The 24,478-nt window shown below is 42.5% G+C and overlaps 1 protein-coding gene across 2 annotated transcripts in view; it reads right to left on the bottom strand.

Annotated features, from left to right (window-relative positions):
• Positions 1 to 22,844, bottom strand: part of TMEM87B (transmembrane protein 87B) — a 64,756-nt gene extending 41,912 nt beyond the window's left edge. Inside the window, exons 1-6 of one of the 2 annotated variants that reach the window (XM_032243684.1) lie at positions 22,448 to 22,844; positions 18,359 to 18,419; positions 12,942 to 13,033; positions 10,119 to 10,253; positions 3,555 to 3,605; positions 707 to 797 (exon numbers count right to left, since the gene is read on the bottom strand). In XM_032243684.1, coding sequence (XP_032099575.1) covers positions 707 to 797; positions 3,555 to 3,605; positions 10,119 to 10,253; positions 12,942 to 13,033; positions 18,359 to 18,419; positions 22,448 to 22,612 — 595 coding nt within the window. In that variant the 5' untranslated portion in view covers positions 22,613 to 22,844. The remainder of the gene's footprint in view (positions 1 to 706; positions 798 to 3,554; positions 3,606 to 10,118; positions 10,254 to 12,941; positions 13,034 to 18,358; positions 18,420 to 22,447) is intronic. The other variant, XM_032243683.1, reaches the window with a different exon arrangement.
• Positions 22,845 to 24,478: the final 1,634 nt, after the last annotated feature.

Genomic DNA, 24,478 nt, shown 5'->3' on the forward strand with positions numbered 1-24,478 from the left:
TCTGACCCCACTGGCTGAATCAGAGCAATATCAAATCCCCAGTGCCCTCACATGCTGATTGGCTACTGCTGACCCAGTAGATATCCACTATGGAAAACATCAGCCAAAGTGATTCTAGAAAACGTGAAAGCATTCATTCTCTTGAAAGTTGCTTATTGTGAGTCTACTTTTCTGGCACTAAGGAACCACAGGTTAACAAGGCACAGAGGGTCTAACTTAAGAGGTGGGGGTGCCTCACAGACCACAGAAGCCACATGCTGGCAGATATGCTGCTTCTACTCCTAGGCTACAGACAGATCCTTTAAAATGAAATTTGCCAAATGATAAAAATCTTAAACCCCTGATGATGGCCATTTTCAAGAAACAAAGAACATAACCTACTTGAAAATACAACTGACATGTTGCCTACATATTTCCACGTTAGAAAATTGTTTTAACCTAAAAGAATGGAGAATTTTACACCCCACTATGAAGTCTGAAATTTTAAAAATTTCTTAAATTAACATAGTAAAATTTTCAATCTATCAAAAAATAAATAGCATTAAGAGAGCTTAATGTTACATTTTAAGTATCTAAAATAAATGTATGATTAATAGAAATTCATTTTTGAATGTTGTATTTCAAACAGCATGTTGGCTCAGGTCAGTGACAAAACTACAGAATACAGAAAATGCAGACAGTAAACATGCATGCAGTTTAACTATACCATTCAAATTCCAACTGGCATCTGTATTCTCCGTTTTAATGGAAACAATAAAGATATGAAACCCATCTTTTTGTGTTCTGGCTACCACATCCTGAAATAGAAGGGAAAAAAATTCTTCATGTTATTTTTAACAAATTGCTATATAACATAGCTGAACAACTGTTTGCCGTATTTTAAAATAACTGAATTGGGTTACTTTTTCAACTTTCTATATTTTAACTTTTCCCTTCTGTTTTTGTTCTGTTTTGTTTTGTTTTCACCATGTTCCCCAGGCTGGTCTCAAACTCCTGACCTAATGCGATTCTCCCCCCTTGGCCTCTGGCCTCCCAAAGTGCTGGGATTACAGGCGTGAGCCACTGCGCCCAGCCGTATTGGGTTACTTTTTAAAAACACAGAAAAAAATAAAACAGAAAAGGAATGGCAGGAAATGGAAGAACAGCTATTTCTCTTATTTTTTAGCCACCATCCTCCCAAACCTAAAAAGGTAAAGGAGAAAAGAAGCTTTTCTCATTCTTTAATGTTTTCTATCTTTTATATTTTTACAGGTTCCCCCTAATATTACTGTTCTATATACTGCTTAATATTATCAATAAAAAACTTTTTCTAGGGCTAAGCAGGGTGGCTCACACCTGTAATCCTAGCACTTTGGGAGGCCAAGGTGGGTGGATCACTTGAGCTCAGGAGTTTGAAACCACCCTGGCCAATGTGACAAAACTCTATCTCTACTAAAAATACAAAAATTAGCCAGGCATGGTGGCAGGCACCTGTAGTTCTAGCTATTTGGGAGGCTGAGGCAGAAGAACTGCTTGAACCCGGCAGGCAAAGGTTGCAGTGAGCAGAGATAGCACCACTGAACTTCAGCATGGGTGACGGAGAGAGATTGCGTCTCAAAAAAACACTGTTCTAATATTATTCTTCTCATATTGATCCTAATATTATCAAACACCTTGTTTTACTTAAATATGTGGTTTTTAGTATTTATTTATTTATTGAGATGGAGTCTCACTCTCACACAGGTTGGAGTGCAGTGATGCAATCTTGGCTCACTGCAACCTCCACCTCCTGGGTTCAAGCAATTCTCGTGCCTCAGCCTCTGAATAGCTGGGATTACAGGTGCCTGACACCATGCCTGGCCTATTGTGTGGTTTTTAAATTGAATTGGGGTAAGAGGAAGTTAGATAACATTGCCAGAAATGACGCAGATTAAGTATATAAGCAAAATGATTCAAATTTCTTAAGGTACTATGTTACCTGTAGTTCCACTAAGGAAAAACTTCCTACTGTAACACTTGTAAATTCTCCAGTGCCCTCCCATAACTGGACCACACTTTTTTTTTGAGGCAGAGTCTTGCTCTGTTGCCAGGCTGGAGTGCAGAGGCATGATCTCAGCTCACTGCCACCTCTTCCTCCCGGGTTCAAGCAATTTTGCCTCAGCCTCCCAAGTAGTGGAGACTACAGGTGTGTGCCACCATACCCAGCTAATTTCTGTATTTTTAGTAGAGATGGGGTTTCACCATGTTCGCCAGGATGGTCTTGATCTCTTGACCTTGTGATCGCCCGCCTTGGCCTCCCAAAGTGCTGGGATTACAGGCATGAGTCACCGTACCATACCTGGACCACTTTTTTTTTTTTTGAGAGTGAGTCTCGATCTGTCGCCCAGGCTGGAGGGCAACAGCATTACCTCAGCTCACTGAAACCTCTGCCTCCTGGGTTCAAATGATTCTCCACCTCGGCCTCCAGGATAGCTGGGATTATAGGCACCTGCCATCATGCCTGGCTAATTTTCGTATTTTTGTAGAGACGGGATTTCACCATGTTGGCCAGGCTGGTCTTGAGCTCCTGACCTCAGATGATCTGCCTGCTTCAGCCTCTCAAAGTGCTGGCATTACAGGCATGAGCCACCGCACCCAGTCGGAACACACTTTTTATACTCCACTTTCCTGAATACTTCCTTTCCATTTCTTTCATTTCCTATTCCTCATCATGACAGATTCTGTACAAAGTTTGTCCTGGCCACTGCAGAGTGAGTGCCTTTCCATTATCAAACTTCTTTCAGATGGCTGAAGACAAAACATGAAGAGTCATAGTATATAAGCAAACATACTCTCCCAAACCTGCTTTCAGGCCCTACATATAACTCCCAACCCTTTCGGGCTCTTACTCAGTCTTCTGACTTTAAGTAATTCCCCAAAATGACAAAATTTCCCTTCCACATGCTAAATTCATGGTTTCTGTTTCTTTAAATCCTTAATGACAATCACAGCCCATTGGTATGCTATCTTAGACATTCAGAGGTAGAATTTTATTTTTTAAAGAAAAGAAAGGCTGCATAGAAATTCATCTTAAATTACTTTAAAAAGATTTTTAGACAAAGATAGAAATAGCATATACAAAACTCACGTAGACATATATAAGAAAACTCTTTCTTTGAGACAGTCTTGTTATGTCACCCAGGCTAGAGTTCAGTGGTGCAATTTCAGCTCACTGCAACCTCCGCCTCTCAGGTTCAAGTGATTCTCATGCCTCAGTATCCCCAGTAGCTGGGATTACAGGCATGTGCCACCATGCCTGGCTAATTTTCCTATTTTTAGTAGAGATGAGGCTTTGCCATGTTGGCCAGGCTGGTCTCAAACTCCTGGCCTCAAGCAATCTACCTGTCTCAGCCTCTCAAAGTGCTGGGATTGCAGGCATGAGCTACCGCACCTGGCCTGAAACCATATGGTTTTAAACAATGCTTCCTTTTTTCACTACAATTCTAATAACCCTACTTTATATCACTCTCAGCGACTTTTTTCAGTCTTATGTTAACTTGCGTATATTTGACTTAAAGACAAATCAAACTGCTTACCATTGATCTTTCCTGGTTTGAAACATTTCTGATATCTATTAGTTCTTTATTCTGGAAAAAAGAGTAAACAATGCCATTTTATACTGCTGTATTTCTATGGAGAAAAGCTGTTTTAATAATTAAGAAAAAAGAAGAAAAATTAAGAATTAAAATTTAAACATCAAAGCACAAATCTCACTGTACTCCAATCGTGAGAAACAAAGTTCTGCTTTTGAAAAATTACCCCATCGTATAAAGAGACTGAATCTGAGACTCACTGACACTCCTGAAAGAGATGAGGAGAATGGAAGCAGCTTGAAAAACTTAACTTTAGTATATCATCCATGAGAACTTCCCCAGCCTAGCTAGAGGGGCCAACATTCAAATTCAGGAAATACAAAGAACCCCCACAAGATACTTTACAAGAATATCATCCCCAAGAGACATAAATCATCAGATTCTCCAAGGTCAAAATGAAAGAAAAAACATTAAATGCACTTAGAAATAAAGGTCAGGTCACCCACAAAGGAAAGCCCATCAGATTAACAGCAAACCTCTCAGCAGAAACCCTAAAAGAAGATAAGACTGGAGGCCTATATTCAACATTCTTAAAGAAAAGAAATTCCAACCAATAACTTTATGTCCAGCCAAACTAAGCTTCCTAAGTGAAGGGGAAATAAGATCCTTTATAGACAAGCAAATGGTGTGGGAATTCATTTAGATCTGCCTTACAAGAGCTCCTGAAAGAAGCACTAAATATGGAAAGACTATTACCAGCCACTACAAAACACACATTTAAGTACACAAACCAGTGACACTATAACCACACAAATGAGTCTGCATAATAACCAGCTAACAACACAATGACAGGATCAGATCCACAATATCCATACTAAAAGCTCCAATTAAAAGGCACAGAGTGTCAAGCTGGATAAAGAAGCAAGACCCAATGGTTTGCCATCTTCAAGAGACCCATCTCACATGCAATGACACTCATAGGCTCAAAAGAAAAACAGAAGAAAAAAAAAATTGGAGAAAAATCTACGAAGCAAATAGAAAAGAGAAAAAAAGCAGGGGTTGCAGGCCTAACTTCAGACAAAACAGACTTTACATCAACAAAGATCAAAAAAGACAAAGAAAAGCATTATGTAATAGTAAAGAGTTCAATTCAAAGAGAAGACTTAACTATCCTAAATATATATGAACCCAACACAGGAGCACCCAGATTCATAAAGCAAGTTCTTGGAAACATTTAAAGAGAATTAGACTCCCACATGATAATAGTGAGGGACTTCAACACCCAACTGAAAGTATTAGACAGATCACTGAAAAAATTAACAAAGATATTTGGGACCTGAACTCAACACTGGATCAAATAGACTTGATAGATATCTACACAACTCGTGACTCAAAAATAACAGAATATACACTCTTCTCATCTCCACATGGCACATACTCTAAAATTGGCCACACAATCGGAAATAAAGCAATGCTCAGTAAATGCAAAAGAACCAAAATCATACCGACCACTCTCTCAGACCACAGCACAATAAAATTGGAAATCAAGATTAAGAAAATCTCTCAAAAACCATATAATTGCATGGAAATTTAAAACCCGCTCCTGAATGACTTTTGGGTAAATAATAAAATTAAAGCAGAAATCAAGAAGTTCTTTGAAACTAATGAGAACAAAGATACAACATATCAGAATCTCTAGGACACAGGTAGGGCAGTGTTAAGAGGGAAATTTATAGCACTAAATGCCCACATTGAAACGTTAGGAAGATCTTGGCTGGGTGCGGTGGCTCACACCTGTAATTCCAGCAGTTTCAGAGGCTGAGGCAGGTGGATCACCTGAGGTCAGGAGTTTGAGACCAGCCTGGCCAACATGGCGAGACCCCATCTCTACTAAAAATATAGAAATTAACTGGGTGTGATGGCAGATGCCTGTAATCCCAGCTACTCAGGAGGCTGATGCAGGAGAATTGCTTGAACCTGGGAGGCAGAGGTCACAGTGAGCCAAAATCGCACCACTGCCCTCCAGCCCGGGCAACAGAGTGAGACTATGTCTCAAAAAAAAGAAAAGTTAAAAAGATCTCAAACTAACAACCTAACAGGACAACTAAAGAACTAGTGAAGCAAGAGCAAACCAATCTCAAGGCTAGCAGAAGACAAGCAATAATCAAAATCATAGCTGAAGTAAAGGACACTGAGAGACAAAAAAACATTCAAAACATCAGTGAATCCAGGAGCTGTTTTTTGAAAAAATTAATAAGACAGATAGACTGCCAGCTACATTAATAAAGAAGAAAAGACAGAATCCAAATAAACCCAATTAGAAATGACAAAGGGAATGTTACCACTGACCCCACGGAAATACAAATAACCATCAGAAAATACTATGAACACCTCTCTGCAAACAAACAAGAAAATTTAGAATAAATGGATAAATTCCTGGACACATACACCCTCCCAAGACTAAACCAGGAAGAAACTGATTCCCTGAACAAACCAATAAGAAGCTCTGAAATGGATGTAGTCTACCAACCAAAAAAAGGCCCAAGACCAGATGGATTCACTTAGCTAAATTCTACTGAAGTACAAAGAAGAGCTGGTACCATTCCTACTGAAACTATTCCAAAAAAACTGAGGAGGAGGGACACCTCCCCAACTCATTCTATAAGGCCAGCATTATTCTGATACCAAAACCTAGCAGAGACATGACAAAAGAAGACTTCAGGCCAGTATCTTTGATGAACATTGATGCAAAAATCCTCAACAAAATACTAGCAAACCAAATCCAGCAGCACATCAAAAAGTTAATCTACTATGATCAAGCAGGCTTTACCCCTGGGATAAAAGGTAGGTTCAACATATACAAATCAATAAACATGATTTATTACATAAAGATAATTAAAGACAAAAACCACATGATCATCTCAATAGATGCAGAAAAGGCTTTGGATAAAATACAATATCCTTTCATGTTAAACGCTCTCAATAAATTAGGTATTGAGGTAACAAACCTCAAATAATGACAGTAATCTATGACAAGCCCATAGCCATCATCATACTGAATGGGTAAAAGCTGGAAGCATTTCCCTTAAAAACAGGCACAAGACAAAGATGCCCTCTCTTGCCACTCCTATTCAACATGGTATTGGAAGTTATGGCCAGAGCAATCAAGTAAGAGAAAGAAATAAGGAGCAACCAAACGGTAAGAGAGGAAGTCAAACTATCCCTGTTTGCAGATGACATGATTTTATATCTAGAAAACCCCATACTCTGCCCAAAAGCTCCTTAAGCTGATAAGCAATTTCAGCAAAGTTTTGGGATACCAAATCAACATACAAAAATCACTAGCAGCTGGGTGTAGTGGCTCACTCCTGTAATCTCAGCACTTTGGGTGGCCGAGGCGGGTGGATCACTTAAGCTCAGGATTTTGAGGACAGTCTGGCCAACAGAATGAAACACCATCTCTACTAAAAACACACAAAAAATTAGCCAGGTGCCTATAATCCCAGCTACTCGGGAGGCTGAGGCAGGTGAATTGCTTGAAGCTGGGAGGTGGAGGCTGCAGTGAGCTGAGACTGTGCCACCACACTCCAGCCTGGATGACAGAATGAGAAAAAAAAAATCACCAGCATTTCTGTACACCAACAACATCCAAGCCAAGAGCCAAATCACAAATGCAATTCCATTCACAACTGCCACAAAAAGAATAAAATACCTAGGAATACAGCTAACCAGGGAGGCGAATGATCTCTACAATGAGAATTACAAAATACTGCTCAAAGAAATCAGAGACGACAAAAACAAATGGAAAGATATCCATGCTCATGAATATGAAGAATTAATATTATTAAAATGGCCCTGCTGCCCAAAGCAATTTATAGATTCAATGCTATTCCTATCAAACTACCAATAACATTCTTCACAGAACTAGAAAAAACTATTTTAAAATTCATATGGAACCAGAAGAGAGCCCAAATAGCCAAGGCAATCCTAACCAAAAAGAACAAAGCTGGACGCATATGCTACCTGACTTCAAACTATACTATAGGGCTACAGTAACCAAAACAGCATGGTGTTGGTATAAAAACAGACACATAGACCAGTGGAACAGAATAGAGAGCCCAGAAATATGGCTGCACGCCTATAATAATCAGGTCTTTAATAAAGTTGACAAAAACAAACAACGGGGAAAAAGACTCCCTATTCAATAAACGGTGCTGGGATAACTGGCTAGCCATATGCAAAAGATTGAAACTAGATCCTTTCCTTACATCATATACAAAAATCAACTCAAGATGGATTAAAGAGTTAAAGGTAAAACCTAAAACTATAAAAACCCTGGAAGACAACTTAGACAATACCATTCTGGATGCAGGAACAGGTGACAATTTCATGACAAAGAGGCCAAAAGCAATGGCAACAAAAGCAAAAATTGACAAATGGGATCGAATTAAACTAAAGAGTTTCTGTACAGCAAAAGAAACTATCAACAGAGTAAAAAGATAACCTACAGAATGGGAGAAAATATTTGCAAGCTATGCATCTGACAAAGGTCTAAAATCCAGCATCTATAAGGAACTTAGATAAATTTACAAGGAAAACAACAACAACAACAAGCATTAAAAAGTGAGTAAAGGACATGAACAGATACTTTTCAAAGGAAGACATACATACAGCTAATGAGCATATTTTAAAAAGCTCAATATCACTGATCATTAGAGAACTGCAAATTGAAACCACATGAGATACCCTTTTACACAAATCAGAATGGCTATTATTAAAAAGTCAAAAAATAACAGATGCTGGCAAGGTTGTAGAGAAAAGGGATTGCTTATACACTTCTGGTGGGAGTATAAATTGGTTCAACCATTGTGGAAAGCAGTTTGGTGATACCTTAAAGAGCTGGAAACAGAACTACCATTTGACACAGCAATCCTATTACTGGGTATATACCAAAAGGAATATAATCATTCTGTCATAAAGACATATGCACACAAATGTTCACTGCAGCACAATTCACACTGGCAAAGACATGGAATCAACCTAAATTCCCCATTAATGGTAGACCGGATAAAGAAAGTGTGGTACATATAAACCATAGAATAATATGCAGACATAAAAAAGGAGATCATGGCCTTTGCAGGGACAAAGATGGAGCTGGAAGCCATTTTCCTTGGCAAACTAACACAGGAACAAAAAACCGAATACTGCATATTCTCACTTAACAAGTAGGAGCTAAATGATGAGAACACATGGACACAAAGTGGGCAACAGCAGACACAAAGAGGGGCCTACTTAAGGGTGGAGGCTGGGAGGAGGTAGAGAGGTAGAAAAAATAACTATTGGGTACTAAACTTACTACCTGGCTCATGGAAATAATCTGCACAACAAATCCCTATGACGTGAGTTTACTATGTAACAAACCTGCACGTGTACATACCCCTGAACATAAAAGTTAAAAATAAAACTTACTCCTTAATGAGGATAGTGTCGTCATTGGCAGGGAAAGTGCTAAGAACTAAAAGGGAGTTCTAGGTGCTAAAATGTGCTATAATTCATCATGGCTACATGTTTGTGCTCAGTTTTTAAAAATTCTTCGAGGGGCACACTTATGTGTACTTTTACTGTGTTTATTATATTTCAACACATTTTAAAGAGAACTCCTCTAAAACTTTTACTAAAAACATTCTCATTTTAGAATTTGCAAAAGAACAAAAAATAAATTTAAATGCCCCATAACCTCACTACCGAAGGCTGACTGCTGTTAACATTTTAGAATCTAAGCTTCCACATTGGGAGGGAGAAACTGCATAAAGGAGATGGTAGTGTTGAAGTATGTCAAATGCTGATAAGTCAAGATTTTTGGTAAGAGGAACAGATCATTGGATTTAACAACATGGAAGTCACTGGTGACTTTGAGTAGGGCTGTTTTGTTGGATTTAACAACATGGAAGTCACTGGTGACTTTGACAAGAGCTGTTTTGATGGGATGATGGATGCAAAGGTCTGACTGTAGTTGACAGAAGAAAGAGTGAGAGATAAACTGGAGGTAGCAGATATAAAACACCCTTGCAAGGATGTTGCCAAAATAAGTTGCAAGAAAATGGAACAATGGTATCAGTATCTTTTTTTTTTTGAGATGGATTCTTGCTCTGTCACCCAGGCTGGAGTGCAGTGGCGTGATCTCGGCTCAATGCAACCTCCACCTCCTGGGTTCAAGCAATTCTCATGCCTCAGCCATGTGAGTAACTGGGACTACAGGCACATATCCAGCTAATTTTTGTATTTTTAGTAAAGACAGGGTTTCACCAGGCTGGTCTCAAACTCCTGACCTCAGGTGATCCACCCATCTTGGCTTTCCAAAGTGCTGGGATTACAGGTGTCAGCCATGGCACCCGGCCAACGATCTTACTTATTTACTACTATACACACACAAAAAAAAAAACAAAACCTAAAAATTAACAAGTTAACCACCTTTACAAAATTCTGATAAAACACTACTTCAGTTGATACTTGTATTCACTGAGAATAAAATAAACTTTATTTTAACATGGCAAGTCAGATACTCACATTCAAAGAGGGAAACACCTGTGAATCACTGTTGCAATCTAAGTTTTCATTCTTTGTTGTCCAACAGTTGACATTCTTGAAATAATGATCACAAAAGTCTTCATCAACATGAAGTTCATGTTTTTGGGACAGCTCCTACATAAGGTAAAATTCTATGTTATAATTTATTCCCACACTTCTTATCCTAGAATATAAATAAAACAATGTCTAAATAATACCAAAAGTATATTCAGTTTGAAATACCTGGAAATATGCAGTAGAATAAAGTATTAAATAAAAAATGTTTTGAATATAATTTTAAGTATAATTGAGATCATTGTAACTTTTTAGCCATTCCAGTGTATTCAGATACAATAATATATAATACAAGCATAATCTTACAGTGAGAAAACTGATTAAGATACTACCACAAGAAAATAGTTTCCAGAGAAATAAAACACTACTTTGTTCTGGGGCTACTTGTATTTTATCCCATGTGTAAGAGATTTTACAGAGAAAGAAAGCAGCATTCAACTACAAAAAAGAGAAAGCAAACAATAAGATACAGCAAAGGTAGCTGAGTGCAGAGGAGATACTCATTTACACAACTACCTGAGGTTCCTGGCATCCTTGAAGGGATGAATGGACCAGGCTCCTAATGGCAGCTCCCAGTCATCAAAAAAAGTGAAGTTGGTTCCCCCAGACCAAATATGAAACAATTTGAGGGAAATAAATAAAAACAGTAACAGATTATGACCTATATAACAAAGTAAAAGTCAATGAGTCCAACCTGATGACTGACAGGTAAGATAAATTGGTTAGGGGAGTAGAGACAGGGCATCCTTATAGTAGAATGCTAGTAAGTGAAGAAGAAAGTATGGAACTAGAAAATCACCACCCAGCAATCAGCCCAGTAATGACTGACTAATCAGGCAAGAATCATGAAAAGATGCTAAAACAAGTAGCTGAAGCTTTGATGACCACCACAAGATATTTACATAGTTTCAAAAGTATTTCCTCTCAAGTTATTGTTAATAACAAAAAGTAGTAACTTTAAAATGGAAAAATATTGCAGACGCCCCCTTGACCAACTGACCAAATTAACTTCACCAAAAATTAGATAAATCAGTATTCTGTAGTATTTCTGCCAAAAATGTATAACTTGAATCTGATCATGAATAAACACCAGAAATATTCAAATTGAGGGGCATTTTGCAAACAGAAATGGTTTGTATACTTCAAAACTATCAATGTCATGACACACCAAAAAGGAGGGGAAAATCCAGATTATCAGGAACTAAAAACAAAAACAAGGAAAGCAAATGATATGTGACCCTGAATTGGTTCCTGTATGGGGGGGGGTGGAGTGTGTGTGCAGGAGGGACCTGCTATGAAAGGCATTATTGAGACACTGGTGAATTTTTTTATTTTGTTTTTGAGACAAGGTCTCACTGTCTCCCAGGCTGGAGTATAGTGGTACAATCACAGCACACTGCAACTTTGAACTCCTGGGTTCAAGGGATCCTCCTGCCTCAGCTTCCTGAATAGCTGGGACCATAGGCACATGCCACTGTGCCTGGCTAATTTTTTAATTTTTTGTAGAGAGAGGGTCTCACTTGTTGCCCAGGCTGGTCATGAACTCCTGGGCTCAAGCAATCCTCTCACCTTAGCTTCCCAAAGTGCTGGGACTACAGGTGTGAGCCACGTCCAGCTGCAAAATTTTAATAAGGTTTACATATAATAGCATCAAATTAGTGTTAAATTTGAATTCTATAATTATACTGTAAAAAAGTAAAGGAATATCTCTGTTCTTAGGAAATACACATTGAAGTATTTAGTGTGAAGGTGTAAAATATTTAGAGATAAAATCAAAAAGGTAGTATTCAAGGAAAATGGCATAGTTCAATACAAACAGAAAGATAATTCTAATAAAAATATGGAAAGCCAGGCACAATGGTTCACGCCTATAATCCCAGAGACTCTGGAGGCTAAGCCAGGAGGGCCGCTTGAGCCCAGGGGTTCAAGACTGGAGTGAGCCATGATCATACAACTGCACTCCAGCCTGGGTCACAGAGTGAGATCTCATATATATTTATATGCATATACATGTATAGGTATATGAACATATATGTATACATATTGGTATATGCATATATACATATATAATAAAATTTTAAAAAATTAAAATATGGAACCCCATGTATTATTCAAAGTAGAAGCCAAACAGGTAACAGAGAATCTGAAAAGGAAACAATCCCAAGCAACCATTATGAGAATCATCAAGAGAAACACCTTGCTGAGAGTCCAGTGCACACTGCAGGAGGGATGAACCCAGGCTTCACAGCCAGGTGCAGGAGAAGCCTTCCTCAGCACAGTCATTTTCTCCTTCTCTCTCAGTCTCCTCTGCCTTTCCCCAGATATCTCCTTTCTTCTCCTCACCTCTTTCTGCAATCTACTTGTGCTCACTAAATTTACCTGTATTCAATACAGTTCTAGGTTCCCTATAATTTTTTAAGTTATTTTGCAATTTAACTTAATCTATTTAAACTTATTTTGCAAATTAAGTTTTTATTTGTCTGTACAGCAACTTTATCAATGACTCATACATGCCTGAATTTAGTCATTTACTAACATTTTTCATAACACACAAGGCAACTAAAGGCTTATAGCCTTCTTAGAAAGCACATACCTTTGTTTATTGCCATAAGTCCCAAAATTACTCTGTGGCACTTCTAAAACCATAATCTCTATTTCTAGCCTCCTTGCTTGATGAACTAATATGTCTTTATACCCATAATTTTCCTTCATCTCTTTATATACATTAAAAACTTGTGTTTTACTTACTTCCAGATTAGAATACTCATTGTGACAGGTATGATACTTCAAATGCCACATTATGGTAAACTTCACAGGCGGAGAACAATGGAATGACTTAACTGTTTAGAAAAAGAAAGTCTCGTTTTACATGAATAATACATACACTCTAGCATAAACTTAAGGTTTTGAGAATGCAATTAAAAATAGGCTACTTTAACGTAACAGTGAGTAAAACATTTCTAATTTCTCCAAAATTCCTAATTTCTCCAAAAAGTCATGGTAAAATGAGACAGATGAATGCATTAAATTGTTATAATTAACCAAAAGCTGCTGTAATACTGCTCGTTTCATCTGTAAGTCTAATATTAAATAACCTCAGTGGCCTGATATGCTAAGTTATTGCTTATTTTACTCTCAAACATTTTTCTCGCTCATATTCATTCAAATATACTGAATGAGTCCCAACCTGTGTGCCAGGAAGAGCTATGAAAGTGAACAAAAACAATGCCTGTCGATGACTTAAGAGGTACTGGAGGACAGAGTTTTAACAACTAAACAGGCACTTGTAATAGTCCAAGGGGCTGAGAACAGTCAAGGGAGCTCTGGGCAGGTCACCTATCATAGCCCAGGAGAGCCTGAAGAATGGGCTCTGGGTAAGCTTGCTGGAGGAGGAGACCTGTAATCTGAAGGAAAAGCAGGAGTCGGCCAGGTGAAGAGAAGGGTGGACTACACACATAAATGCCCAGGGTGAGTGAAAGCACAGCATGACTATGACACCCTCAAAATAGTCTGCTATGCTTAGAACTCAGACTGCGGAAAGGAGAAAAAGTTGATGCTGGAGAACAGTGTTGGGGAAAATTCATGAGGTCTTACGTCCTGCTAAGGAGTTTGGCCTTTCTTCCGAATGATCCAGGTAAGAGGGTGACATGATTAGTCAGACTGAAAAGCATTAAGTCTGGGGTTAAGGAGAGCTCTGTTGAGAACATCCTCACAACATGGCAGCTGGCTTACCCCAAAGTGAGTGATTAGAGAGAGAGCAAAGAAGCAGCCACAGTATCTTTTATATCTTAGCCTCAGAAGGGTGTGCCATTATTTCCACCATGCTCTGTCAGTCACTCAGACCAACTCTGATAAAATGTATTAGAGGACTACTGTGGGTAACACCCTCCATGGGCACCGAGGAAGGAAAACTGTCCAGACCCCAGGCACAATTGGTGCCTGAAGAATATCTTAGTTTACAATGTTATTACTCAGCTATTTCCTTTATATAATCCTTTATATTTAATCATATATTAGGGTATAGAATTAACACCTGAGGTATAACTTACTGCTTACATGTATCTAGCTTATATAATCATACTTAATACTTATAGCTAACATACTTAGTTCTATATAATCATATAGGTATTGTAGTTGGAGCTGCACTGACACATTTAGTGCTGATTTATATAATCCTTCTGTATAACCATATAGTAGTTTGTAGTAGGAGGAATGCCTAGAGCAGTCACAGAACAGAAGCAGTATATGGGAAAACATCCAGATCAGGACAAGAACCAAAGACTCAGGCGGTGGCATCCCTGCCTGAAAGGGCATACGCTGTATGGCAGGCTTGGAGCAAGAGCCTCTCCTCCTGATAAAGGAGTTGTAGTACCTTGCATCCAGTTCCTGTGATAAGTAGGCCTCAGGTCTGAGATGCTGGAAATAACAGAGGGAGAAAAACCCCTCTGATGTGACCAGTCACAGTGGCTGTACACCCTGTCAGTCTTTTCTTGCTTCTGTGCTAGCTCAAATCATCCTCCCATAAATATCTTAAGAAAAGAGTAGTCTGTCAGCTTCCACTGCAATGGCTTACAGTATCCTTCTATTAGAAATCCTTTGAAGTCTCCAGGCCCCAGATAAGAAGTGTTGTGCATGACACCTGTTGCACACAGCCCATCTCCTTGCCTTGGTGACCTAACGGAGGTGGACCCCTTTTCTGTACACGACCCTGTACTACTGTGCATGACACAGCCCCCTACTGCGCACGGCCCACCTCTCTACCCAGGTGACATAATGGGGTGGCCCCCTCGATTGTGACTCAAGTGATTATGTATGCCCTATCACTAAGCCTATAGATGATGACCTCACTTATAATCCTGCCCCCTGCTTGTACCTAATAAATACAGATGCTTCTGGGCATTTGAGGCCCCCTGCTGATCTCTGTTCATAGGTTGCATGGCCCCCAGAGTCCAGATGCTCTTCACCAGTTCTTCATTGTCCTGTCCTTTTACTTCTCAGATCCTGGACTTCAGCACAGCATAAGGGACACCCCACAACCCTGTGGGGCCCTACAGCCCTACAGACCACACAAGATTATGAATAACAGGGAGCAAGGATCATTAGGAGTCATCTTAAAGGCTAATAACCACAAAGAGGGAAACTGAACTGAGGACAGAGATTCAAGTTCAAACTGCGGCTGGTAGATTCTCTGGGGTACAGTACCCAAGAGATGGAAGCTACATAAAGAAAGAGAAAGAGAAGTCTGCACAGTGATCTCCTGAAGTTTCTGGCTGAAGGGCGGCCTGCTCATGCATGGGAACAAGCCCAACAATTCTCAGCTCACACAGAGCTGGGAACTGTTTGAGTTTCCACTAGCCAGAGTAGAAAGGCCTGAGTAAATATAACAGGTATTTAGAAGACAAGTAGAAGCATCACACCACGGGAGTACTGCTAAGTTTGCCCTAGAGAAAAAGCTACTGCAGTATCATCCTAAAAGAACTTAACAAGAAAACTGGAAAGCATCAAATTGACCCACAAGGAACTTAAACGTCTGCTAGAACAAAGCTGTTAAAAGACTATGACATCCTCCAGCACTCAAGAATGTAAAATTCATAATATTCACCAACCAAACAAACAAAAAGCCTGCTTGGATTTTGACTGGGATTAAAATGAATTTATATATCTGGGAATAACTGACAGTATGATGTTAGCTATAGATTTTTCATAGATGTCCTTTATCAGGTTGAGGAAGTTTCCTTCTATTTCTAGCTTTCTGAGAATTTCTATCATGAATGGGTGCTAAATTTTTTTCAAATGCTCTTTCTGTATATTTTGAGATGATCATATGGTACATTTCTTATATTCTGTTAATATGGTGAATTACATTGAGAGTTTTTTGTTTTTTTTAGCACAGGCTCCACATGACTGCATCTTGAATGAGACAGCAGGAAAGAGGTTGCCTAAAGAAAAGCCAGCTATCTGATCTCCCAAACAGCATGGACATATATCCAACGGACCAATCCTCAACTTTACAAGCACTAAAATCTGGCTCTGTGAAAACACAGATTCTTTCCCAATGGTAGATGTGTAAATTAGAATGCTCAATTACTCACTTTCATGACTGCTGACGTAGATGTGTAAATGAGAATGCTCAACTACTCACTTAAAATGAACAGAAACTGTAAACTGGACTAGCAATGATCAACTCTTTCCCTTTGGCATGCCTCCTGGAGGCCCAATACAGATGAGAAGGTGGTTTGGTGAGCATGACACCAGAACAAGCAGGCTCAGGTGGATGCTATATCCACACCTGCCAGCCCCATGTCATAGCTGTGGTCACGGTTCAAGAAAACCTCTCCCCCAACAAAGCTGTTGGACATGACAAGCATTTACCTGACTAAACCCTCGTTTCATTATGCTTTTGCTCTTAAATCTCTCATGCTGTTCCATTATTTCTTTAGATAAGTTAATAACAATGTCTTGATTGTAGTCTACTCATAGGTAGATCTTGGGCATTTTTTTTTTTTGGGGGGACGGAGTTTCGCTCTTGTTACCCAGGCTGGAGTGCAATGGCGCGATCTCGACTCCCCGCAACCTCAGCCTCCTGGGTTCAGGCAATTTTCCTGCCTCAGCCTCCTGAGTAGCGGGGATTACAGGCACGTGCCACCATGCCCAGCTAATTTTTTGTATTTTTAGTAGAGATGGGGTTTCACCGTGTTGACCAGGATGGTCTCGATCTCTTGACCTCGTGACCCACCCGCCTCGGCCTCCCAAAGTGCTGGGATTACAGGCTTGAGCCACTGCGCCCGGCCCTAGATCTTGGGCATTTGTAATGACTTTTAAAAATCAAATGCTGTGTTTCAGTGGCTGACATTACTTTTTTTTCCCCATATAACTTTTTGTCAGCACCAGACTGAGGTTCTTTTCAATCGCCTTTGTCTAGACTTTGAGACATGAATTCATTAAATAAACAGATACCAAATTTTTTTTCTCACCCACTTAGGACTTCACTTTCCTCTTATCAAGCTCTTATCACCACTGATGATCTATATTACGGAGCTGCTCAAAACCACCTCTGCTTTCTAGCTGCTGGCTAGCCTGACTGCATAAAAGGCAGAATTGCCCCCAACAAATGAGTGGAGCATGATCTGTTGTGTGAAAGAGGAAAGAGGCATAGCTTTGGATCCTGTGGAAGTCAGTTTGCTCTACCCAGCAAAAAACTGCTCTTTATCCTGAGACTTTAACTCTGGCAACCAACTTTCCTGGTTAGGTTACCGGAAACAGTAAGAGGGATTAGGCCACAGTGAATATGATCCAATATAAAACCAGTGGAACTCTTGAAAAACCTTGGTAGTTCTTGTACATCGGTATTCACACAGAAAAGACAGTCCCTACCTAATGAATATTTTAATTTTTATAAACCTTAAAACTCTAATTAAAATGTTGGCGTCCAGCAATTTTTACTTCTTACAGTAATAAGAAGGATATGTACATTTTGAAAATTTTCAAGGCCATAAAGGGTTTATCACAATCGTGACATTCATATACCCATAAAGCAATTTATCTAGTTTTAAAAATCTGAGACTCAAAGTCAAATTTCACAAAAACCAAATACTTTTTTGCTTGTCTATTAGACATTAATTATAATTTTTATAAAATGATTCATATTATATTTTCTGAAAGAGTTTCAGAAAAATCCATTCTTGTGGTCTGGGCGCAGTGGCTCATGCCTGTAATCCCAACACTTTGGGAGGCTGAGGTGGGTGGATCACCTGGGGTCAGGAGTTCAATGCCAGCCCAGTCAACATAGTAAAACCCTGTCTCTACTAAAAATACAGTAATTAGCCAGGCATGGTGGTAGGCACCTATAATCCCAGTTCTCAGGAGGCTGAGATGGGAGAATCGCTTGAACTCAGAAGTCGGAGGTTGCAGTGAGCCAAGACTGTGCCATTGCACTCCAACCTGGGTGACAGAGACTCCACCTCAAAAAAAAAAAAAAGAAAAGAAAAAGAAAAATGCATTCTTGTAAATAACCAAGTCCTGACTGAAACAAAACAAAAGCTTAAAATGTCAGAACCACTTAAAAACAAAACATTTGCTTAGTTTATTATATATGTTACATTCGTTTACATTAATGCGTTTGTTTGTGTATATATATTAGTATTTTATTATCTTATTATACTTACCAGAAAACTTGATATCTGTAGAGCTAAACATAGTTTTCCTAAATATCAAAGGTCCTGATTTCTAAAATGAAAAACAAACATAAGATTTTGTTAAAAAGTTTCTTTCGTAACTGTTTAAGAGTAGTTGTACTCCACAACATATAGAGTTCTAATCCTTGCACTCCTCTCTCTGACCAGAATATTTTTTTAAAATGTAAATCTGATCAAATCACTCACTTGCTTAAAACCTTGTCATGGATGGGTGCAGCGGCTCACACCTGTAATCCCAGCACTTTGGGAGGCCAAGGCAGGCAGATCATGAGGTCAGGAGATCAAGACCATCCTGGCCAACATGGTGAAACCCCATCTCTGCTAAAAATACAAAAAATTAGCCAGGCATGGTGGCGTGTGCCTGGAGTTCCAGCTACACCTTGAAAGGCTGAGGAAAGAGAATTGCTTGAACCTGGGAGGCAGAGGCTACAGTGAGCCGATTGCACCACTGCACTCCAGCCTGGGCGACAGAGCGAGGCTCTGTTTCAAAAACAAAACAACAAAACAAAACAAAAAACCTTGTCATGATTCTACTTCCTGCAGTTACTATGAGGATCAGGAGGGCTCCTGCCTCTAGCAGACTCAGCCAGGGCCAGTGACATATAAGAAGTAAAAGATGCTCCCATTTCAGGGTTAGTGCTGTTCAGACATGACATGAACTATCTACATTTGCATGCTGCTTTCTTGGTGTCAGTTTGAACATACGTTTGATAAAGAACTGTCCCCTTCTCCCAGCTCCAAGTTGTTATGGTTTACCAATGCAATTACAACAGACCAAAATTCTTTTTGTAGCCTATAGAACCCTGAATAATCAAGGCCTGCCCACCTCTCCAGCAACTTTCCAGTTCCTGAAAAGTATGATATTCTTTCATGCCCTCAGGATTAGTGGTCAGCCTGAAAATTTTACTTAAAAATCCTTCCTTTCACTCTTTGTTCATCTAGTTGGCTCCTTCTTACCCTTCAAAGCCCAGCTCAAAAGTCCGTTCTGCCGGGCGCGGTGGCTCAAGCCTGTAATCCCAGCACTTTGGGAGGCCGAGGCGGGTGGATCACGAGGTCAAGAGATCGAGACCATCCTGGTCAACATGGTGAAACCCCGTCTCTACTAAAAATACAAAAAATTAGCTGGGCATGGTGGCGCGTGCCTGTAATCCCAGCTACTCAGGAGGTTGAGGCAGGAGAATTGCCTGAACCCGGGAGGCGGAGGTTGCGGTGAGCCGAGATCGCGCCATTGCACTCCAGCCTGGGTAACAAGAGCGAAACTCCGTCTCAGAAAAAAAAAAAAAAAAAAACTCCGTTCTGCAGGAATTCTTCCACTGTGGTTCATATCAGGCCAGGCCCTCCCTTATATAATCTCTAGCACCCTTTCTTCTTTATAACCTTTCCACAATTAAAATCAAATAATTGATTAGTTATTTACTGTCTTCTCGCCTCAAGAATAAATGTCCTGCAGTTAGAAATTGTGTCAAATGTGTAAGTGATTAGAACTTTTAAAAAAAGGCCAGGCACAGTGGCTTACGCTTGTAATCCCAGCACTTTGGGAGGCTGAGGTGGGCGGATCACGAGGTCAGGAGTTCAACACCAGCCTGGCCAACACAGTGAAACCCCGTGTCTACTAAAAATACAAAAATTAGCTGGGCATAATGTCAGATGCCTGTAATTCCACCTATTCAGGAGGCTGAGGCAGGAGAATGGCTTGAAGCCGGGAGGTGGAGGTTGCAGTGAGCCGAGATGGTGCCACTGCACTCCAGCCTGGGCAACAGAGCTAGACTCCATCTCAAAAAAAAGAAAGAAAGAAAGAAAGAAATTAAAAAAAAAAAAAAAAAAACCACTGATAGGACAAGTGGTCCTACCCTCTTCCCCCTCCCCAACACAGTTTCAACAATAATAACAATAAAATTCCGAACTTGGATCCCTCCTTTGAGCTCCAGATCCACATACCCAACTGCCTAAAGGACATGTCCACTGGGGGTTGTCTGACAGACACACCTGTTTGGGTTTTTTTGCATGTTTTTTTTCAGACAGAGTCTCACTCTGTCACCCAGGCTGGAGTACAGTGGTGTGATCTTGGCTTACAACATCCTCTGCTACCCGGGCTCAAGTGATTCTCTTGCCTCAGCCTCCCAAGTAGCTGGGATTACAGGCGCCTGCCACAGTGCCTGGCTAAATTTTGTATTTTTAGTAGAGACAGGGTTTTGCCATCTTGGTCAGGCTGGTCTCGAACTACTGACCTTGTGATCCACCCACCTCGGCCTCCCAAAGGACACATCTGTCTTAAACCAGACACGGTTCTCTCTGCTCACCAACTTTTCCTACACTGTCCACCTTGGTTGGAGGTGGTACCATCTACAGTCACCCAAGCCATGGCTCCTTCCAGTTCCCCACTTCCATAGCCCAATCCCCAGGCATGCCTACTTTATCTCACAAACATTCATCAAATTTAGTTCTTCCTCTCCATCCCTGTCACCATTGCCCTAATTTAGGCCCTCTGCATTGCCTGCCTAATTTCTACAATAGCTTAACTGGTATCTCTACTTCCAGATCTGATCCTGTAATTCATCTTTAGATGAATTACACAAATGAGAGAAAGCCCCACTTTCCTTTTCTGTTTCTGACAACTTGAAATGAGGAAAACAGTAAGTCCACTCTTGGGAGAGAAGGGCTTTTAGACTTCTAGTGGCCCAGGGTCACATAAGAGTAAAATTAGACTAAAGGTCACACAGAACTCAAAGAGCAAACTTCTCTTTCTCATGCAGGAAGAAGTACACTTGGCAAAGATCTTTACAGATATGTTCAAGTAATCTAACAATATGCATGCAGCTGATTCACTTCCAATATAGCTACACTGACTATTTACTACAGTAGCAGCAGGAAACCATTAGAGTAGTTCACCGAGTTTTGCTTTTTCCCCGTTCAGAGAAATTAAATAATGGAGATGTGCAGACTATATAGCTGGCGCACAAAATAAATCACCAACCTGGAAGACTCCTGGAGGAAATGGCTGCACTAAGTCTTAAAGATCCAGAAAGATACTCAAGAGTGTTCCTATGAGTAGCTTTTGTGTTGTGGGAAGCATTTGTAGTCTTTGGAACTACTTTCTTTTTCTGGTTAAGGGAACCAAAATATAAGTCTCATCTTTAGAACTTGGACATTATTTCATATGTCCATGGAAAATACCCATCCCAAACATTGCCGGATGAGTCAGCTGACCCTAGAGAAGCAGGAAATAATGCCTCTTCCAGACTTCCTGTCTCTCTTTTGCAAGACTTTCCATAATTCTGCTCCTGCATCCCTCCCACATCATCTCCTCTAATTACTGGATGCCAAGTTTTCTAATAGCCTGCCTTGGAAAGAAGAGTTTCCACCTACTCATGCCTCCAGGTTCACCTTTCAGGCACTCCCTAATCACAAGTTTTGCCCCACCTACACACACACACACCCACACTCTTACAAACTCCCGGAACTGTGATAGGAGCTGTAGAGAAATTCAGGAACTCAGGAAGAGAGAAATAGAGGTAGGGTGACTACTGCACGTTTCCCCCTCATTTAAATTTTCTTCTTTTTTTAAAGAAGGACGCGGCAGACGCGCTTTCCAAGTTTATGCTGAAACTGATGCGCGGAAGTCCTCCCTGCGGCCTCAGGGATGTGGCCCACTGTGGCGGCATCCCGACAGGACGAGTCGAATCCCAAAGATGCTGCTAGATGTGCCAAGAGATTCTGGGGTTAGGTCTGAATAAACAAGGACTTGATCCAGCCAAAACATGTCAGAGCAGACATTCCCTGGCGTCGGGAATGGTGACCCTCAGAAACAGTCCGAGCTCTGGGACGGGAGAGCCGTCCCATGCGCAATCCTGACTGCTCTTCCCCGCAGCCTAGGTCGGGCCGGAAGAGTGACTGCTCTCCGCTCCCGGCTCGTAACAGACGAAAGGTTCGGGGACGGTATTAGGGGACCAGGAGCAGGCCCGGCAGAGGCCAGGTGAACAAGCCCGGGGTCAAGTGAAGCCCCGTGAGGGCCCTGAGGGCCCGAGACGCGCCACGCCTCGGTCCCGACACTTCACTTACGTCGTTGACTGTCTCTAACCAGACCCCGAGCTCGGGAACTGCGCGCACAGCCGCCGGGGCCCAGCACAGGAGGCAGAGGGCGACGCGCAGCAGAGGGGCCCCGGAGGGAAGGCAGCGGCGGCGGCACGGCAGGAGCCCGGCTCCGGAGCTGCCGGAAGCGGCCATCTTGACCCAGAAGCCGCACCTGGTGCTCTGAGAAGCCTGCCACGCCCCGGCCCGCACCTGGTGCAGCTCCGCCCCAGGCAGGCTGGTCCGGATCTGGGACGCCGGGCTCGGACTCGGGTGTGGAGGAGGGACTGGGGCTTGGGCTTGGGCAGAGAGGCGCGGTGCAGGCCTGGGAAGCGGGGCCAGGGCCGGGAGGCAGGGCTCAGGATTGAGGGCTCAGGGCCCAGGGCTCAGGGCTCAGGGCTCAGTGCCGGGCCTAGCGTGTAGCTCGAGGATGCGTGGAAGGTAGAGAAGGGAACCAGGATGTGGAGTTGGGACCGAGACGTGGAGGCGGGACTAAGGGACTGGCTTGGGCGTGGAGATAGAGGCGGAGCCGGAGCGTGGAAGGGAGGGCTGGCAGTCGGAGTGCGGAGGTGGGGCCGAGTAGGGAGGTGCCGCCCGAGTGTGGAGACCGGGCTCAACTCAGGAGTGTGAAGGCGGGGCAAAGCGGGGGAGGGATGCGGGTTCGGGACCAGGCGGAGTGAGGAGACAGGGCGGAGATGTAGGCGGGTCTCGGGAGTGTGAAGGCGGGGAGGAAGGCGGGGCTCGGGAGTGTGAAGGCGGGAGGCGGGAGGCGGGAGGCGGGGCTCGAGAGTGTGGAAAGCAGGGCGGGACGGGAGGCGGGGCTCGGGACAAGGCTGGGTGTGGAGACAGGGCGGGGTTGGAGGCGGGCTCGGGAGTGTGGAGGCGGGGCGGAGTGGGAGGCGGGGTCGAAACCAGGCGGAGTGTGGGGGGACAGGGCGGGGTTGGAGGCGGGGCTCGGGTTGTAGAGGCGGGGCAGGAGGCCGGGTCGGAACCAGGTGGAGTGGGGAGACATAGCGGGGGCTGTAGGCGGAGCTCGGGGGTGTGGAGGCGGGGCGGGAGGCGGGGCGGGGCTTGGGACCAGGCCGGAGTGCGGAGATAGGGCGCAGCAGGAAGAAGCTGGGGACCAGGCCAAGCGTGAAGGCGGGGCCGTGTAGGGGCGTGGCTTGGGACAGGGCCGGAGTATGGAGGCAAGACCGGACGGGGAGGCGGAGCCTGAGAGTAAAGGCGGGGCTGGTCAGGGAGTTGGGGTCGGAGCGGAGATGCGGAGTTGAGGACCAGGCGGTAGTGTGGAGACGGGGCCGGTCGGGGAGAAGCGCTTGGGGTTAGGCCGCCCCGAGGAGGGGAGGCTGGGAGAGGAAGCAGGGCTTGAGGCAAGCCCTAGTACGGAGACGGGACTGGGCGGAGAGAGTCCTAAATGTGGAGGCGTGGCCTGAGTGGGGAGGCGGGGCCTGTCAGGGCCGGTTTTTAAATTCAGGGAGGCTGGGTGCTGTGGCTCACGCCTGTAATTCCAGCACTTTGTTGTTTTTTTTTTTTTTTTTTTTTTGGGGACGGGGTTTCGCTTTTGTTACCCGGGCTGGAGTGCAATGGTGCAATCTCGGCTCACCGCAACCTCCGCCTCCTAGGTTCAGGCAATTCTCCTGCCTCAGCCTCCTGAGTAGCTGGGATTACAGGCACGCGCCACCATGCCCAGCTAATTTTTTGTAGTTTTAGTAGAGACGGGGTTTCACCGTGTTGACCAGGATGGTCTCGATCTCTTGACCTCGTGATCCACCCGCCTCGGCCTCCCAAAGTGCTGGGATTACAGGCTTGAGCCACCGCGCCCGGCCAATTCCAGCACTTTGGAAGGCCGAGGTTGGTGGATCACGAGGTCAGGAGTTCGAGACTAGCCTGGCCACGATGGTGAAACCCCGTCTTTACTAAAAATACAAAAAAATTAGCCAGTCGTAGTGGCGGACGACTGTAATCTCAACTACCTGGGAGGCTGAGGCAGGAGAATCGATTAAACCTGGGAGGCGGAAGTTG

Source organism: Sapajus apella, unplaced genomic scaffold (genome assembly GCF_009761245.1).
Source record: "Sapajus apella isolate SASKATOON/1434 unplaced genomic scaffold, GSC_monkey_1.0 scaffold52, whole genome shotgun sequence".
In the NCBI taxonomy this organism is placed as follows: Eukaryota; Metazoa; Chordata; class Mammalia; order Primates; family Cebidae; genus Sapajus; species Sapajus apella.